Here is a 20,874-nt window from a genome sequence, read left to right as displayed (position 1 = left end):
AGAGCCTCAGGGTGGGACCTATATAATTAGGTAGGGTGAAAATCCTGTGCACAGGTGGCATCCTTACTATGAAAAGATAGCAGGTCAAAGACTGGGTTTATTGCTCGATGGTTTGCTTTATTATTAGTTTATTACCCACAGTAGGGAAGTAGAGTTTTCACACTATACTCTGTATGTGCTTTTGCGAGTAGGAATATGTGAAGGAAGTGGGGGAGGGCTCTTTGTTAGTTTCCCTTCTGAAACTCCCTGTCCTCTTTTTACAACTGAATTGCAGGTGCCACATTTTTTTATGGCAATCATATTGTTCCTTCAACTGTAGCAGTAGAAAAGCTATTTAAAAAAAAAAACTGGGGAAAGTTTCTCCCTCACTGCAAATCTTTATTCTGAGGGGAAAAATGTCTCTGTAGGCTTGCAAATGTCACAGGATCCCAGCCAAAAAAAAAGCTGACCTCCGTTGTTCCACTGCTTCCTTCTTCCAGCCTTACACTCACAGACCCCTCTCTACTGCCTTCATTCCTAATGCAACCTGTAAAAGGGCTCTTGTATATAAAAATCAATAAACTCTCCATCCCTCTCCTAATTCCAGTCTGCTCATTTAAATCCAGGCTCTGCAAATATGCAGGATTTTACAAGACAGCTCATTCGCACACGGTCAGAGACATTCAATTCTATAACAGAAAGACAAATTGATGGTGACTTGACTTGACATTTGCACACAAAAAATTTCATCCAACATCTTTGTAATATTTAGTTCATTCTTCTCTCTCCCTCTTTCTCTTTTATTCTCTCATTTCCTTGATTTGTTCATTCCTTTTTGTGCCTTATTTTAAAAAAGCATTTAATGTCATTTCATTTATTTTAATATCTCCTCAAGACTTGCATTATTATGAGTTCAGATCACCTGTGTTTTGTTTTTCACTTTTCCTGCTGAAAAACCAAGGGCCTTTTTTTTTTTACACACCCGCGTACTATCTTTAGCATATTCCTGGTTGACCTGCAGCAGCTCCCTGCATTTATTATTGATTCAGCCTTGTTTCTTGGTTTCTTCCCTACGTTTCTATGCAGTCCCATCTTTGCTATACAGTAACACAGATAAATTACTCAGGATTTGCAAAAGACATTAAGTGAATTACATCCACAGTTAGGCAGTGCCAGATACATTTAGTCATCCATCAGCTCTGCTGAAGGAGGAGGGAATTACAAGGGAGGTTCTCAGTCCATGAAAGGATAAAAGCAACAACAACAAACAAACAAGAGGGAACATCCTGCCAGATTAAGTTCAATATAATGGGATGAGAAAAGCAAACAGAGCCTAGGAATTTCCGGCTTTTGACAGATGGATCAAGGTCTGAATACTACATGTTGTCAAGGTAACAGGCTAATTTGACAAAATGGGTCTTTCCCCCTCATCCCCAGCTTAGTGCTGGAAAGCACTTCCCTCCACATTGTATCGTGAGGGGCAGAACTCAATTCCTGAAATTATTTAGGTCATCCCAGAAACACTGGACTAAAGATATAAACTTAAAGGCATATAAGATTTCATTGTTGTTCACAAAGTCTCCTGAATCCTGATGATGCACTATGAGACAGGGACCTTATTTAAAACGTCTTCAGGCTTAAAAAGAAAGAGAAAAAGAAAACTAAGTTTTCTCATTAAAATAATGTAAGGGAAAAGAAAATAGAAACTAAATGTTATAAAAATATTTGGCCAGTAATTGGCAGTCACTTTTGATTCCCAGTGTGAGAGAGGAGTCCAAAATAGAAACAATAAAGATGCATGCATTATATCAAAAATCTGAGAAGGTCAATCTACAGACATAGTCACTTTACAGGGGCAGGATTGTGCTGGTCTTATTTTTGTCCATTAGTCAGGTTTTCGTGCATGATTTACTGCACCATGTGTATGGATTATTTAGTATAAACATATCTGCCTTTGAGAAAGAATTTCCCCACAAGGAAACTTAAAAATACCAACATAGACCAGCAGAGTTAGACACTCTGAGCAGAAAAATGTAAGGAAGTCTCCAGGTCAGGTAAAGGGCTGGGACTGCGATCTTGACTGATTGTTGCTGCTCCTGCTGGTGGCGGGATAGGGCCTAAATGATCCATAGGGTTTCTTGCAGCTCTGCAGTTCTAAGATGATGATGATGATGATTCAAAAACTCCAGGCACAGTCAAAAGTATAAAAAAAAACTTGACTGGTATTATATAACAGATACAAGTTTTAAGCAGAAACCTATGTGTTAAATATCGATGCAGTATGTATGCTGTTCCTAATATTGCCGGGGGTTTGTAGCTATTGTTGTTGTTGTTGTTGTTGTTGTTGTTGTTATTCCTTTAAAATAAGAAACTTATGTCAGTTCTCAGAAAAGGCTTTATCTGCGTGCTCTAAAACTGTAATGGACAGCTTTATACCTTCCACATGCTTTGGAGTACAACTCCCATAATTTCTAGCCAGTGGCCACGTTGTCCAGGAGGGGCATGGAAACTGTGGTCCAAAACATCTGGAGAGCATCAGGTTGCATATTTGTACTCTACCTATATATTTCATGCACACATGCATGCATCTGGCATGTAGATGTGCATGTACATGTATGCACCCATATTCACACTCACATGCACATATACACAAGTTCTAGTCTCCTTTTTTTTCTACACACATTGCTGAGGTTTCCAAACCAACTTTTAATTCTCTTACACACTGACTCATACGAGACACATTTTGAGAAGGACTGTACAGGAAGGGAAGCAGTAGAGAAGAAAAGCGAAGGCATTGAGAAACAAAATAGCAAGTCTTCATCTCTCTTCTTTGATTAATGAGTCACTCCTTTTTGAGGATAGGACTGACAGGAATGGGCTATTCATTAAAAGAAGCATACTGGCATTCACAGCTCACATATAGAATGGCAAACACAATAGCAGTTGGCACAGGCATGGGATGTTGTGAAGTACGTTAAATGGAATTTTGGAAAAGATGTAAGGTATGTCTCTCATCCGTCTAGTTCCAGATAATCACAGATAAGGAATTGGAGTCACAGGGAGGGGGAGAAAGAAGGGGGAAAACAGGTTCAACTTACTGGGAACTCTGTTAATAGCTCTCAAAGGCCGGAGTACCCTGACAGTTCGAACAGCTGAGAAACTGACATTCTGCAAGTCCAGAGAATATTCCAGCATGCTGCAAAAAAAGAGAAGAAGCCACAAATAAAAAGGAACACATCAGACTTGTTTCTGAAAAAAAAAGCAGAAAAACTTTTCAGATCAAACATTTTGTACGTGATGTTCAAGGGAAAAAAAATCTCCTTAGCTCGACTTCTCCTCATGAAGAAAGAAAGGGTCCTGGAAGGATTAAGGGAGAGTAATTTGCATAGCAGAATAAAAATTCATGCAGAAAAAAGTATTCTATAATGCTTCTTTTTCTTCTAATCATATGTATCTTGGTTCTTCATTTGCAGGAAAGCCTGTGAGGAGAAATAAGTTCCAAGTAGTATTATTTTGCTGTTAAAAAACAGGACCAACCACAAACTCATGCTCACAGTGTACAGTATAAGTAATATGTAGGACTGGATCCAGATTTACACTTAAGAGTAGTCCCATTGAAATGATAGGAGTTAAGAGACCCATGCCTTAATTTACTTAAAGTTAGTTCAATCAAGACAAACATAAGCCCCATTAATTATAATAGGATTACTTTAAATTTGACTAATTCAGGATTGAACCCAAATTGACCATTGACTGCTGGGTAAGTCCTTCTCAAGTCCATTTGCATTAATTTTCATCAGTTGTTTTGTTTCATTACTATCCAAACTTCCACTGCCAAGACTACTTAATTCTGTATCCTTATACAAATCATGGCTATTTTCAAATGCTTTCATTTGCATTACCATCCCTTTTTGGACCTATCACAACATTTTAGTTTTTATCTCTATCCTGCTAGCATCTGTTAGTCTCAGAAAAGTATTAGATAACTATATATAAGGAACAAAAAATTATTATACCTATAATCAAAGAAAGACCTTGCAGATACCTCTCTGGCCATTAATACAGCAGAGGCAAAAATATTACACATCTATATGGTGGACTGAATTCCGCCCCCCCCCCCGTGAATTGGGAATCAGAATATGCATTAATAAACCAGATGCAAAAGGATGCCTTGCATTCTTCATTCTCACTGTCTCTCATGAAAATGGTTTTTAATTTTTTAACAAAATATATCTACATATATTTTTTGCTCCTTTCTTCATGTCATCCATACAAGTGCCCTCTTTTTCAATTCAGAGGGCAGCTACATAAATACTGTATATAATACAAGAATTTCTTCAAGATTGGGGTGGTTAGATTTAGAATCTGTTCTGCTCATTACATAATGTGCAAGTCAATGGAAATCAGCCTGGAGGTTTCTCTCCACCCCCAAATCCAAAGTGTTTTCCTCCATGATCGGGGCTTCTCCTTTTCGGGGGGCAGCAAATACACTCACATCAGTTCAAGCAATGTGACTGCTTGCACTAATATGTACAATTTGACCCTTTTATGGAGGGGTTTGCAGCTGTTCTATTTCAAGCCATTCCTCCTGGCTACAGAAGCAGTGGGGCAGGGCAGCAGGTCTATTCAGATGGGAAACTGATGCTTGAATTGCCTCCTTCCCAGACTTCGTGCTTGGGTTTGCTTGATTCTCTCTTCCCTCCCCATTCTCTTCTCTTCTGTTCCATTCTGTTCCCTTCCTTATTTCTTTTTCTAAGGCTTGGTGCTATTCTGCTAGGGCATCTAGGAGACTAAAGGGAAAAACTAAAAGCAAGGAGTTTTCAGAAAGGGAGGAAGAAATTGTTAATTAGCTCTTGCAGCTTATTAAGGCCTCCTGCAAATCCGGACAGCCAAAACAGAGCTAACTTAACAAGCTGCAAACAAGACTGATTGCTAGTTTCCTCCACTCTTTCTGCCGACTCCTGTATGGTTTGCTAAACCAAATTCACTCTGAGAAACCCAGCTTCCTGGATGCATCTTCACAGCAGACCCTTTCACATTTCTCCTGCTGTATATTCACACCCTCAATTACCCTCAGCCAACCTCAGGTCTCCTGTGCAATCAAACACTCCACTCTTTCTCCCTGTTGGCAAGCAACTCATTTCCTGAATATGGGTGTGGCACATATGGACAAATTTGATTTATGTACTTGATTGTGAATTTTTCAATAGAAAATCAGCACAAATACACATCAGTATTTTTGATTGCATTTATCTCAATCGACACACTTTGTTTGCATCTTTTTCTCCTGTACACACTTTTGTATGTCTTTTTGTTTAAATCAGGAGATTCTGTACTACAAAACTGGGAGATGTACAACTGAAGGAATATTGTGTTCTGGCTCCTGCATTCCTCCAGGAATAGTAAATCAGTTTGCATGCAAAATGAATGTCTCTCGCACCAATACTGTGTGGTGCCAGGTTTCTCCCTTCCTCCAAATCCTTTATCATAAGAAGTGGCACACACGTGGACTAAATGAGAAGGGCTGCTGTTTCTTTTCTGGTATCCATTCCCTTCAGCAGCTTTCTCTTTTGTTTTGCCCATTTTCCTTATCATCTTCCACAAGAAACAAGCAGGAATATAATGTAGAATTAAGTTCTAGATGAAACAGCTGTGTAGCTTTAAATGCTGGAAGCTTTTCCAGTGATGCTAATAAAATGGATTTGAGAAACAATTATTTTCAGAGGAGTATCTGTCTGTACTGCTCACAAAACGAATAAAACACTTGCCTGGCATTTTGAAAGTGACAATGTATTCATTTCTTTTCTACCCTCACATAGTGGTGGTAGAGGTAGAGGAAAGATGACTTGGGAAGCATCCCTGAGCATCTTCAAAAACAGCTTTCACTAGGATACCAGAAACCAGCAGAAAGCATAAACTGCATCTGCAGAGCACAACCTCATGGAGTCTACCCAAGAAACCGCGTGGTTTCCCACATTTCCTTTATTGAAATATCGCTACTTGTACCTTCTAATCATCCAAACATCCCTTACAAGATCATCTGAAGCCAGAAAACATGCTTCTTAAATTAAATTGGTTATCTGAATTATTGCTCAGAGAGACAGATGTTGTCGCTTTAGACAAGGGAGGAAAACCTGTGGCCCTCCAGATGTTAGCACAAAAGAGAACTTGTGGCTCTCCAGATGTTGTCAGGCTTCAAGGTCCATCAGCTCCAGCCAGCATCACCACAGCTCAGGATAATAGGCATTCTAGTCCAACAAAACCTGGAGGGTCACAAGTCCCTGACAGCAAAGAAAACAACTTCTTACGTTACTGAACAGCAAATGAAAACTGAAACACACGAATAAAAGAGAGGTTGAAGAAGGAGAGGACAGGTCATGGGACCGCTATGCCAGAGAAGGTGAACTTCTACAGTAGCACAGGCATGTCTATCTCTGCCAAAGGCTCAAGGGTATCAGAACCGCTCCACTATAAAGATACGGCATTTGCAAAGATTTGGAAAAGGGGGTGGATGTAACCATTGTTTCATTTGTAACACTAACAGCACCCACCACCTACCTTCCATATTCAGCTCTCACTGTCCACCAAGCTCTCCACAGTGTAAGTGTCTGGTCAAAAGATGTGAACAGGTAGTGCTCAGAACAAGGTAATAGGATTAACAATGGCACAGGACCCTCATAACTATGTTGCATACTGCACTCTGTTCATTGTTCAATGGGCACAATGCAGCACCAGAGTTTCACACCACGTATGCAGGGAGTTCCAGAAGCACTGCTAAACTTCACCTGCCTGGGATTACCAATCCAAGACACAAAAAGAAGAAAAATATGGAGCCAGGAAGGATATACCAGCCAAGCTCCTATTGCTAAGAGATGTGAAATATATGAGGTCAAACTGCACCAGTCTGGCGCGTGTTGACATGATATGGTCCATTTTTATGAACATTTACAAAGAACCTGTATACAAACGTAAGAAATACTCCAGAGAAAATATGAAAAGACAGTGTAGCTCTTAATTGTCCACACTGCTTAAAAAGTAGCTTCCATGGTTCTCCAGAACTTTCCAGAGGGCTGGGTGTAATAGTATGCAGTCTGTTGCTGTGGTAGCAGAAAGGCATCATCCATGTACATTATTGTTGTTGTTAGATACTGTGTTTTTCTTTCTTTCTTTCTTTAGAAAGATGCCTAGACATCTCACATAGATGATGGACTGAAAGCATTACAACATAAATGGAAAGTGGGGGATCCCTGATAAACCAGGGTTAAATGAACGCAAAAGACCCCCAGCTTCCCAATCCTTACTTTTCCAATGTATCTGACAAATGAGGTTCTCCTATTGTGAACAGCAGCTTACTTTCATCGTTCCCACTGAAGGCCGCATACCTACAGTACAAATAATGTATGAATAATAGATATTTGAATGAGGCTACAGGATGTCTAGTAGAGGAAGTGGCGACAGCTCAAATAGTAACAATCCTGCGTACATTTCTGGCACACTCACTCTAGCCTAAGTGAGGAACGGTAATGTTTTATTGATGAATCCGGTAAAAATCAGGAACAATACAAATGCAGGGACAAGTGATACCTTTAATCGATCATTAAGAATATAATGGATCCAGGGGTGTTTTTACTTGCTCCATGTGAATCAACCACAAGATGGCTCTCTGAGCTGAAGAGAGCTTCAGGTAGGGCATATGGATGATAAAACGGTGCTTGAATCTGAGCACAGTATTGCATGATTCCTAGGATGTTTACAGTATATTAAAGATCAATAGCCCCTTTTCTACACAAGAGACAGGTGGTGCTATTTAGAGACTGTTACTTCTGGGCAATATTGGCGATGACTGGGATGGGCACAGCAGTCAGCTATGTCTCTCATGGGCATGGCTGTGCACTGGGACTTTCACCAATCAGATGAAAAAATATCACCCCAAAAGGATGGATCATTGTAACATCCCACCCTTCAATAATACACAACTCATCTCAACAGATCAACTCTTGCTCTATTTCCTTCAGAGTGCAGGTGTAGTAGTTGGAGTGCTGGACTTGGACAAGAGCCCTGTGGTGCAGTGGTTAAACTGCAGTACTGTAGCCAAGCCTCTGCTCATGACCTGAGTCTGATCCCAATAGATTCAGGTAGCAAGCTCAAGGTTGACCCATCCTTCCATTCTCCCGGGGTCAGTAAACTGAGTGACCAGTTTACGGGGGGGAGCAATGTGTTGTTTGCATAATTATGTTGTAACCTGCCCAGAGAATGCTTTAGCGCTATGGGAGGTATATAAGTCGAAACAATGACAACAACTAAGGAGACCTGAGTTCAATGCCTACTCCGTTGTGAAACTCACTGGGGGCCAATCACCCTCTTTCAGCCTGACCTACTTCACAGTAGTTCTTGTGAGGATAGTGTGGATCTATGGATGCTGCATTGAGCTCCTTGAAAGCGAGGCTCATTATCTTAAACTGGAAAGCCATGAACCTGACCCTTCAAAGGCTTGCAAGAAGACCCAACACACAGCAAGCAAAGCCAGGGAACCTGGCATGTGCAATTTTAGGAAGAGTTGCATTTGTCATTTCAACAGGCTAGGATTGGGGTGCATGGCCCCACCCTGAAATGCCACACTGAAAGTGCATATGGGATTTATCAGTCATGGTCTAAGCGAAGCCAGCACCGAATACAGCCATGTATCAGCCAAGTGCCCTGAGACTTCAACAATGGGGTGGTGGTTTCAGAACACTTTTGTTGTTGTGTGCCATCAAGTCACGTCTGAGTTAGGATGGACCTATAAATGCATGAGCTCCAGAATGTGCTATCATTAACTTCCCCGATCAGCTCTTGCAAACCCATGCCTATAGCTTTCTTTGTGGAGTCAATCCATCTGATGTTCACTCTTCCTCTTCTACTGCAACCTTCCATTTTTTCCCTAGCAATTTTGTCTTTTCCAGTGAGTCTTGCCTTCTTGTGAAGTGACTATTTCAGAACAGCCCTTAGCAAATTATAGCAAAGTGTAGCTCAAGATCCTGCTTCACCTCCACACATGGGAATATGCATGATCAACCAGACTACCTGACATGGATCACTTGAAGCAAACCATAAAATTCTTGAATAATGCAAACAAAATTGTTACAGCCTAGAAACTGGGAAATGTTGCCAAATTGTATCACAAGCAGTTAATTATAATTATAACAGTCACTGTCACTCGTACTGCACACAGCTCTCAGCGTCTTATCAAGTGAACAGAAGGTGGCAAGTCTCCAGTCAATAAATACTAGAGAAAGGATCAACATTGCAGTCCTGTGGTCCCTCAGGAGTATCTTAGGGGTTGCAGGGTGTAGTAGATCTCTCTGCCTAGTCATGGAGAGGAGAGTTTGCAGGCAGGAAAGTTCTGCACCAGCAGAGAGGTCTCCTTGTGTTGATCTGCTGCGGACCCACCCCTGACAATAAGAAGAAAGGGAAGTAGCTGGGGGTGGGGGGAGGGTTCCTCTGGGGGAGGCATTAGAAATGCAGGTCCAAAGCTCCCCCTCCCCCACAATTCTGCTCCTCCTCACATCCTGGGAAGGGGAGACCCAACTATGGCATTCTTGGACATGCTGCGTTTATTTTCCTCCCATTGAGAGGGACAGGAATGAAATATTGTGGAGCAGAATGGCCTGGATTCTCCATTCTAATCACGAGAAATGCCCCCCTTTTCCAGATGAATGAAAATTAGTGTTTCTTTAGAATGTTTTTGCTATTTTGAACTATCTTACAACTATCTATTTAAAACTATGAAAAGCTTTCCAGGTTGCCTTTTAAAATCAATGTACATCATTCTTTAAAAACGAGCATGGATCTGCGACGGGCTCGCTTCTGGTGCCAACGTTCCACCTACTGGCTCGGCTCCTGGCCAAAACGGATCTGGGAATGTGCTGTCATTCTGGAGGACATCTTCCGATACTAGGCAGATAGGGGTGAGAAGGCGGATACGAGGGAAATTGATCTCTGCCTACTGATTCTGATCATCCTACTTATTTTGCAGTATCAGCTGGTGTTAGAAGGCTGCACTGAAATGAAGTGTTCTGATCTGGTCTGGTTACATTTACTCACAGATACACTGAGTCACTGAAAATCAGCAGCCACCAATTCACCTGCTTAATCAGCGGTTTCATACTACAGCTCAGAAAGAGCTTCAGGAATACTCTGGTGCAGAAATGACACTTGGGCTCCCACCAACCTGGGAAAGTGAGTGGCAATTCTTGACGCATACACACCTCTACAAGCCCCCAAAGCTCTCTCACTCTCTCTCTTCGCCTCCAGCTGCTGAGCATCTCATCAGACAGCTGGCTAGCTCAGACTCATTGGCATGTCCTAAAGAGGCGAATTCCAGAAATGTGGAAGGCACCTGGGCCATCGCCATGCACGGAAGGAGTGCAACTCTCCCTGCCCATGGGGTAATCATGTGGGAAGGTGACCAGAAATATTTGTACAGACAATTACCGAGCCACAGGGATATCCCCTGGTGTGCTTAATTACCTAGCTCTAGAAAAGTTGTTACTTTGTCAGAAGCCTCTCTCTGCTGAGACATTCACACCCGCTTCTTACTCAAACATCAGAAACTGAAAGCACTGCGTGCTGAGGGAACTGACAGGAGGTGATGTGAGAGGAAGAGAGTGTGAACACAGAGGAGGAGGGAGGGGTGTGAAAAGGCTGTTGCCTCCTCTTAGATGTACTACATGGCCATCTAAGAACGACCTAAAACTAAGGAACAAACGTCTGAGTCCCTCACAAAATAACACTTCATTTATTTGACACGTTTTCATTCCACTTTTCTTCTGTCAGGGAACTCAAAGAGGTGATACATCGAGGTTCTCAGGTGATCCCCCATCCAAGGCACTAACCAATCCCAGACTGGCTTAGCTTCTACAAAGTCACTGTTTCATGGCATCTCAACGTGGGCTCTACTAGTTCCGTTCTGTTAAGTCGCTCCCAGCTTATGGCAATCCTATGAACTAATTACTTCCATTGTCACCACCTTGCAAGTTTAAGGTTGTGGTTTCCTTCACCGAGACAATCCATTTAATGTCGACTGCTTTCTGCTCTTCTCAGCATATTTGTCATTTCCAGTGAGTTTTGCCTTCTCACAAAATGCCCAAAGTATAATAGTCTCAGTTTAGTCATTTTAGCCTCTAGTAAAAATTCAGGCTTCATTTCACCCAAGATCCCCTCCTTTGTCTTTGTGGCAGCCCACAGTCTCTGTACATCTTTAATCTAATGACCTTTTTTCCTATGCCACTTTTCTTCATTGTCCAGCTTTCTCATCTATACACAGTAAGCAGAAATATCATAGTATGGATGATCTTGGCCTTGAGCTCCAGTAACACATCCTTACTCTCAAGAAACTTTTCTCGTTGTTATATAGCTACCCTCTGAAGTCTCAGTCATCTTCTCATTTCTTGGCTGTAAGTCCACTTGTACTGATGACTGGACCAAGGTATAGAATATCTTTAAGAATTTCAATTTTCCCTTTTTTAATATTAAAGCTATACAATTCTTAGGTAGTCCAATTTTTTTGTCTCCTTAATGTTCATCTGTTACTCTGCATTTGCACTTTCATTAGTAGAGTAGCTGTTCCAAGTCATTCTTTTTGGCCAGTAATATGGTGTCATTTGCATATTTACACTCTTTTTCCTTCCTCCTTTCTCTGAATCTAATCCAGTTTTTTGTAGGGTATTTCTATGTATAGATTGAACAGACATGGGTTGAAAAATATCATTGTCTGACACACTTTCCATTCTGTTTTTCCATACTCTCATCGGACAGTAACCTATAGTCCAGAACAGGTGATGTATATTTAATATCAAAACGTTCTTGCACACCCATTTCTGTAAAGGAATCTGTCATCCTTGCATTTCTTCAGTATACTATTTCCACCTTCTTTCTATTTTATCCTGATCAGATAATATATTCCCCTGCTAATTTTTCAGCATCCCTAATATAGATTTAAGTTTCTTGTTGACACCTTGTTTTTCCCTTTTTTTGTTATACTCTCTTATTTCTTTGCAAAGAAAATTGTAAGAATTCTCTTTGTTCTGTTTATTTTTGCTTCATTTTTTATTAAAAATTCTTTCAATAGTGATCCATTGAGGTTTTTCCTTGCTTTTGACTACAACAACAGTCTTTTTGTACTCTTCCCTAATAGTATCTCTCTGATTTTAATCCACAGTTCTTCTGGTTTGTAGTCAGTTGAGTTCGGTAATGCAAATCTGTTTTTCACATGGTCTTGAATTCTTCAGGAATGTTATGTAAATTATATTTTGGCACTATGATTGTTTCAGTGTTCTTCTTCAGCTTTATTTTAAATTTTCATATTAACATTTCATGGTGTATATCACAGTTTACCCCTAACCTTTTTTTTCAGAAAATAGAATTTTTCCATCTTCTGCTTTTGATTATATAGTGTACTTGATTTCTATATTGGCTATCTGGTGACCCCCATGTATTTTCTGTCAGGCTGCCTGAACCTTGTTAGTTGCACAGAATTCCATGAGTCACTGCCTTGCTCCATTTCTAACATGTTTCCCAAGAATGCTTGGTTCTTCTTTATTTTCTACTTTTGCACTGCAGTCACCCATGATTATAAGCACACTCTGTGTGATCAGTTTCCTCGTGGACACTTTCTTAAAAGCTTTCAATTTCTTCTTCAGTATCTGTAGTTTGACCATAGCATTGAATGATGAGTATGCTGTTGTGCTGATTGATAATATTAAATTAGGCTTTATATTATAAGCTCTAACTGCTTGTGCTATGTCTTATTACGTCACGATTAGTGCTACACTTTTTCTTCTGAGCCTGTTGTTTCTAGACCACTTTGAAATTATCCTGTTGAAAATGCCTTGTTCAAGTCCATTTCAGTTTGCTCCTACGAAGCACTACTGTATGACGTTTAAACATTCCATTTCTTGTTTTATGAGTCTGAGCTTATCGTTGTCATACTTCCCACAGTCTATGTTCTGATCACATCTGTCATGCAAAACTCTTCTTTTGCCTTTCAATGTATCAAAAACTAAGTGTCCTTTTACTTCTAATTCAGTTGCTTTATTAGGGACAGAACTATTTGTACTCACCCAGGACTCTTCCTCAATAGTTGACCAAGTGTCTTCCAACCTGGGAGTCTCGTGTTCCAGAACGACCGCTTCTTTTGCTCTGGAAGGTCTCACCACAGGGTTTTCAAAACATCCAGTATTCAGAAGTAGATTACCGCTGCCTTCTTTTGCACGGTAGTGACAAGAGATAGATTGATCGCCACTGCCACTGCGTGCAAAAGATCCACTGTCACCTTTCACCACTTCTGCTGCTCCCCACGAGTTGCCTTCCAAGAGTTTCCTCCACCCCCTTCACCAATGAAACTATCCAATTTCTTCCACTTAAGAGGCTTTTCCTCTCTGAAGAGGATGTATATCTTAGGATGATACATCAGCTTTGACCATTCCACCTTGGGGGCACTCTGCTAGGGTGTCTAGACTCAAAACAGGGTCTAGATACTTAAGGGTCTTGCTCTCAGTTTCCTTGACATACTTAGACCCCCCTCAAGGTGTGCACCCAAGAGGGGGGGATCTTCTGTCAATCGCTGCATCTCTTCTACACGCTACTGGTGTATAACTTATCTAAATTACAGTATTTGTATTCTACCACATCTAGAGTCCAAACACAGGTTGAGAAACCCATGTTTCAAATGTATGCCTCCAATCTCGCTTTGCGTCATCTCATTTTTTGCTGTGTGGCGCTTGGAAAGGCTGCGGCTCATAAAACCTCATCAAAATGGGCAAATGGACCAGATTCTCTTAAAGCCACAAACCCTGACTTTTTGAGAGATAAGGACACTTGGCATGTGAACACAAAATAAGGACATCATTTCATGATTTGTCCATGAGGAACATTAATGCCTGAGATTCACAGAGTTTTCATGGCAATCTGAAATGTTTTAGAGATTCCAACTCCTTCTCTCTCTAGGCTTTGATTACCGATTGTGCCTTCCAACCTTAGGGTCTGTTATCTCTTGTACTGCTGCACTTCTGGAGCAACAGAATGTATGCTTGTTGTTTTTGAAAGACTTCTTCCTATTATTAACTCATTTCATTTTCTTTTTCATCCCATTCTACCACTGTAAAAAATAGTGTTCAAAGCAATTCACAAGCATCATTAGAAACAGATTGAACAAACATGCCACTACAGTCATTACAACAGCCAAGAAAAATCCAAAGGGTTTAAAGGGCAACTTGAAGCACTGTGTCTTCACAGCCTTCCTGAAAACCTAGAGAACTAATCCTACCCCTGGAAAGAGTTATATCCCACCTCCTGGGAACAATACAAGGGAAAGATCTTTTCTCTTTCCCTCACCTGTCAAGTGAGTTTGCACCATCAATAGTACCCTCAAGATGGTATTCTTTTGTCATGGAGGTGTCTGCCAAAGAACTCTTGCCCAACCTCCATAGGTCTCCCTCCTGCCCTCTCTGTGTGGAAGGATCCTGAGTCATTTTATAGAACACACAACCTGATTGGCCAGCCTCAACCTCACCACTGCTTTGAGAATGGATTCTAGAATGGATCCAACACTGCCCTGCATCAGCACATTACAGGCATAGATCAGTAATGACAGGCAAGCTGTCAACTTACTGGGGACTTAGGATAACATTGTTCTGTATTTCTGTAGTGTACCCTTTTGTACAACATGCATATGTGTACGTATGCATGCACGCACGAAAGTGATATACGAGAGAAAGAGCAGCCAAATAAACCAAAGTTTTAAAAAGCAAAGACACATCAAATCAGAATGCATCATAATTATAACAGGGGTAGCCACCAAAATTAAGAAGCACTTTAGTCTCCATAATTCTGTCCACTTGGAGACATAAGCATTCAGCCTAAGTGCTTCAGGATCTTACACTTTTAGACGGTACAATTATATTATTCTTTGGGTGGCAAAGGTCTGTCTTCCAGCTCCTGTTAACCTTCAACTACTCTTTCAAAATCCATTCCCCAGAATTCCCTTTGAAATAATGGACCATAATTATGCGATTCATCAAAACTTCTAATTTCTATGTCTAGCTCTGTTCTAGACAGAGCTGCATTTTAAAAAGAATGAGATCTGATAATGTGGCCGTCTACTTTCACATCTCCAACAAGCCTAGCTATAATTAGAGGGACATATGGCAAAACACCACACCCTCTGTCAGTAGCGCTAATAACTAGATTATACTGTCACAAGGAAATAATTTCTCCTGCTGGAGTTCAGCCCAAACATTTACATGGCAAGCACCCCCCCCCCCCTTTTTAGAGGGAAGCAGTGCCAGTGTCCCAACAGAGACCTCAAATATGGCACCTCTCACCCAGCGCCTTCCAGATATTTCGGGCTACAACTCCACCTCATTCCCCAGGCAGAACTGACCCAGACTAACAGGGAGCCATGGGATAGAGCCCAGCACATCTGGAGGACAGTTGCCTTCAGTAACCAAGGCCAGAAATCTAAATCTTGTTTGCTCTTTGAATGTCACCAGTGACACTCCTTGTATAACACAACCTGCATCCTGTATTATATGGTGGATGTTAAAAGGAACACTGCCTGACCAATCCATGTCTTGACACTTAGTAGCACATGTTCTGAGTCTGCTATTGTGCACATTATGCATATTCGGCTAGAGAACCTGGAGTTACTTCACTCAGCTAGCGATCAGGATAATCTTCACAACACATTTGAATTTTGGACAGGATGGGCTTTAGATAAAATGGACCCCCATGCACGAGATAAGGGTGGTCATATCTGAATAATACTATATTGTGCAATGCACGCCAGTAAAAGTATCTTCCTTCCAATAATAATAGGAACAAACAAAATCACTCCCATCTCTTTTCACTTCCAACAGCCTTGCAACCTTGTTAAACTTGGTACTGGCGTAATTCCTGGTATATGCTCGGTAACAATGGAAATCACTCCTAAAAGCAGGACCACACACCATCAATGCAATGAGTGGAAGAGGGTTTGGTAGCTCTCCCCTCTGCCTGTCCCCCTGCCCCCCCGCAAAAGCTCAAAACTTTGCCTGACAATGTTTGCCTTGAGCCCCATATTGTAAAGCTTTGGGGAAAAAAAGCAGAATTGCCATGTTATGGAAGAATCTTTACAAGGCGAAACAGTCCTCTGAGCAGCTGAAGTCTCTCTCACAGCACTTTATGTGAACATCTTATCATTCTTACTGTGATACAGAAAGCGGAGGGAAGCATCTGCAAGGCCAGTGAACCTCTTGGGGGAATGCTGGTTTTCCATAACTATTACAAACTGAGATGAAACATCACCTACTTTAAATCTTAAGCCTGAAACATTTGTGGATTCAAATTCTTGCTCCTTGCCTGCTGGAATGCCGCCAGGCCTACCTTAGCTTCCTCCAGCTTAGATTTCCTGAGCTTGCAGGCACCACCACCCCCCCCGGGTCTCCCTACAACCCCTTGGTGTGACACTCAGTGTGAGTGGAGCTCTCCCGATGTAACAGCTTTGGTTAAGCCCAGCAACACATCCAGCTCCAAATTCCTCAAAACCTGCAGCTCAAAAAAAGCGCCAGTGTACTTCTGTCTCCTTTATGGAGACATGTGGAGGAAGATGCAACCAGCCACTTTCTTACATGGCAAGAAACCCAGAGGATGGAAAAGCTACTATTCTGAATGACAAGTTCCCAAAATTCTGCGTTTAGCACGACCACTATGGCCATTCTCACTGTGGGATCCTGGGAGTGATATTTGAAGAAAGTATCAAGCTCAGATTAAAACCAAAGAGCAGAAGGTTGTGGTGAATCTCTCACATTTTTTTGTTTGTTTGTTTTAATTTCAGATTCTTTCTGTCAGTGTGTGAAGAACTTTGTGATAAGTTTTTGTGGCCCTTTCAACGATCTGTGCTGCCCAGATTTGTTGCTGGTTGGTAGGTAGGTGCTGGTATCCTTAGCATGTTGTACTTCCCTGCCATCCTGTAACTCTTGAAGACAAGGCGCTTGTCACAGAAAAAAAGGATGCCCTCCCTCCCTTCACCACCAAAAACATGGATACATATACAGGGATCCAAATCCAGACTTTCCACTGTTTAGTGCTCAAGTCCTCTCTTTCAGATTTATGAAGAAGTCTGTGAATTTTGGAAAGTTCTTATTTTAAAAAAGGGAAACCCAAGCCAAGCAAACTTCTTACCCATTGCTCACCATCATGAGAAAATCGCAGTTGACCATTTTTTAAAAAAATAGCTTTGGCCCATTAACTATCTAGGTGGGTTAGGGAGAAAGAGGAATATATGTATCTTAAGAAGAAAGAAATCTAACATGATGAGCCCCTTGCAGGTACTTCACTAGAATGGGGGAAAGAAAAGGAGAGCTATTTCAGGTATAGAAAGAAAGAAAAAAAACAGGGAAGAGTCACCTGTCACCACTTGGTGATGAAACAGAGGAGGAAGTCAATGAGCTCAGGGAGTGGGAGAAGGAAACAGGGTGTTGCGATTCATATTTAAAATCCCGTCCTTTGTCAGCTGTTCGCTTTTGACAGGGCCCAGACGGGAAACAGATCAGTGAAAGAAAGGGGAAATCTTGCAGTAAAAGTGACAAAGCTGGTCAGGCACCAAATATGAACCTTTGCCTTGTCTCTGTGGTGGAGCTTGTGGGGGGGGGAAAAGACTCTACCTTTGTGTTGGAAGAACTGGAGACAAGTGTCCAGAAAGAACACACTTGTCTACCACTATTTGGTTCTCTATCATTAGCAAATTTTGTCTAGGGAAAGAACACGTGATCCCAAAAAGAAACTCTTCTGTATTGTTTAATTTTTCCAAACTGGGACTTGCTACTTTATAGGGTTTTCATGCCCTTCCTGTGCTAAACAGGGCTAAACAGATTGTGGGGTTAGGCCTCCACTGATGCATCTTCTATACATTGGGCTAAGAACCACTCTGTGCTCAAATAGAACTGGATCCTGTCCCATCAATAAAATGGGAATGGTTGTTAGCACATGGTTTTCTTATAAGGTAACATTTTAAAAAGCAGCCACAAAAATTATACAGTACTTTAATTTAAAGAGAGATATAAATACGAGAGAAATAAATCGTACTAAGTTGCTATGATTAGTCTTGTTTGGTTGGCAATTGCACATAACCCCTCCTATTAGTTCTGATCTATTTTACCTTCTTGCAGGAAATGGGAGACTCATCTGTGGCCGGAGAGAGACAGAGTATATATTTTGAAGGAGAAAGCTGGCGTAGTTCCCCACGGTTTATAATAGCCGGACTCAACAGAGCACACCCTTCATCATTCCTGTCACATAGTAGGTAAGCTGAAGTTCATCTGGAGAGTACTAGGGTGGGAAAGGGTGGTCTACATACACATTCCTTTTGTTCACCATTTGCCTCTTGTCCTAGTGCTTCTGCAGGTTTTCAAACAAGAGACTATCGTACAAAACCTGTTCGCCATAAACAGAAGTGGGAAAAACCCACGCAGTAGGTAACAAACATTATCTGATCCCTACGTCATCTCCAAAACATGCAAATTTTCTTTCTCCAGCCTTTTAAGGACACAGAGAGCTTGAAGCAGAAGCAGAAGTTTTAAAAGTTATGGTTTGGGCTACCATCCCTATTGGTCATGCTGGCCAGGAAATTCTCAGCGCTGCAGTCCAAAGCTATAACTTTTTCAAGATCCAATTTTTTAAAAAGCCATTAAAGAAACAGTTTCAAACGTTTAGGAGAAAGATCTTAAAACAACAGGTTTAAGTGACTATTGGAAAAAAAGCTTTCATGCCTTCCCCCAGCCCCAAATCTCTTTGTCATTTTCCTCTCGTACAGCAGGCAAAGTTAATTAGCCAGCAGAAGCGTGGGATAACCCAGAGGAGGATTTTGTCCAGACTGGGTTTTGAGAGGTATGTTTGAAAAGGGGTTTTCTAGCACACTCTAATGGGCCCCCAAAGCCTGGCAAGAACTAAGGACTGCAGATGTTATTAGGCTGTGCTAAATTGGCCAAGTGAAAGCCTAGGAGGGAAGCCTAGGCGAGGATTCAACTCAGTCAACTTAGCACATGTGGAGAATTACATGTCCCCTTTGCACGCGACTCTCGGAATGCGCTGGTGAGAAGAAAAAGAGCAACAAAGAGGGGAACACAGACACATACAAACATCTCCCGTGTTCTTCAGAGGGTTCCCTGAGGGCCACCTTGGGCTCTTCTGTTGTATTCACATAGTTACCATGATGCAATGGGGCCCTCTAGAGTAACAAGTGATTGAGTTTGTCGAGAGCTTTGGAGTTTAGCTGAACATCCCTTTTATCCACCAGAATATTTGCATTGACATATAGGTAACTATGGATACCCCGAGCTTTTATTTAATTGAGTTTTGGCACAGCAGATGTGAAACCACCCCAAATCTGGGTTGGTTATGCCCTTTTAAACAAATTAAGAGAAAGTGAGTTTTGATGGTTGTTGTAGGTTTTTCAGGCTGTTTGGCCATGTTCTGAAGGTTTTTTTGGCTTGAACGGCCCAAAAAACCTACAACCGCCACTGGATCTCGACCGTGAAAGCCTTCTAAAATACAAAGTGAGGTGTGTGTGGTTTTTTTTTTGGGGGGGGGGGGGTTAACAGCCATCACAGGTTCCAAGGTGTAAAGCTGACCAAAACAGCAGGAAGTCTTCTTCTGTTCTTACAGCTGCATGTACAGTCCATCATCCTAGCCTCAGTGCTTGGCCAAAGCCAACAGATGTTGGCCCACAATGTTGCTTGGTGACAATGTCTTCCAGGGAGTTGGACAAATCAGGCTCAGGAGTGAGAAGGGAGAAACTTTCCAGAGGAGATTCACAGACAACTGCACTTTAAAGCTCTAGCCCAGTGGTTCCCAACCGTGGGTCCCCAGATGTTCTTGGACTACGACTCCCAGAAACCCTAGCCAGCACAGCTATAGAAGAAGGCTTCTGGGAAGTGCAGCCCAAGAACACCTGGATTACCTAAGGTTGGGAACCACTGCTCTAAGGGATGGGGACAAGAGCATGGCTGCCCTATTCTGGAGTTTATCATTCTTTCTTTTTTCGAGACTGATAAAAATCACTGCTCTCAAACTTTGTTGGCTACGACAGCTCCCGCACTCCCCGAGAACTGGGCCATGTCCGCTGGGCCTTATGAGAGTTGTGGCCTCCTTAGCACAACCTTCCCCAGCCCAGTGACCTCCACAGGTGCTTGACTGTAACTCCCACTATTCCCCACTGCCCACAGGCATCTAGTTTTCAGGTCATTACATTGAACTCTTTCCTGAAATTAAGCCACTGAAACAGGTTACAGCTTTGCAGGCTATTTTAGGGTTGTGTAAGAGATTGTACACCGTGGACCACATATAATGGGACTGGCAAGACAGATACTAGAGTCAGCGTACTGTGGTGGTCAAGCATGGGAGTCTCCAAATCTCTCCCCAGTCAAGGTGGGCTTAATCTGGCCTAGAAACATGAGGTCTTAGCCCCCCCGCTTAGTTATTGATAGGCAAAATTTAGTCCTTCCAGGTGCCCAAATGCACCCCCTAGCACATTCTCCCTATTTTTGCATTTTAAAATATTTTGGCTCTAATAATGTCCTTATACTCTGTAGTGGCCAAACGGTTACTAACGTGAAGCATATACCACTGCCCTCTTTTTCAGAATGGTAAGGATTACCAAAGTAGTGAAATGGCTTAAATGGTTTGAATAATCTAAAACACCTAACTATAGATACCCTTGTTAGTAGCAGCACTACTAGCCATAGCCATGGCTGTTGCTCTTCTACAGGCACCCAACACCCCTGACCAGGCCACCAGTACCTCTTCTGGTAGCATCATGTTTGAACTCCTGCGACTGACTTCCTAACCTAGAGAATTGCTGCAGTTGTGGTTTATTTCTAG

At 41.8% G+C, this 20,874-nt stretch overlaps 1 protein-coding gene across 13 annotated transcripts in view; it reads right to left on the bottom strand.

Annotated features, from left to right (window-relative positions):
* Positions 1-20,874, bottom strand: part of CACNA1G (calcium voltage-gated channel subunit alpha1 G) — a 208,665-nt gene that overhangs the window by 181,089 nt on the left and 6,702 nt on the right. For all 13 annotated transcript variants that reach the window (XM_078384211.1, XM_078384216.1, XM_078384217.1 and 10 more), the window contains exon 3: positions 3,078-3,175. In XM_078384211.1, the coding sequence (XP_078240337.1) occupies positions 3,078-3,175 (98 nt within the window). The remainder of the gene's footprint in view (positions 1-3,077; positions 3,176-20,874) is intronic.

The sequence above is a fragment of the Pogona vitticeps genome, chromosome 2 (assembly GCF_051106095.1).
Source record: "Pogona vitticeps strain Pit_001003342236 chromosome 2, PviZW2.1, whole genome shotgun sequence".
NCBI classification, from domain to species: Eukaryota; Metazoa; Chordata; class Lepidosauria; order Squamata; family Agamidae; genus Pogona; species Pogona vitticeps.
The sequence above is the reverse complement of the archived record's forward strand: the minus strand, read 5'-3'. Positions and strand labels throughout refer to the sequence as shown.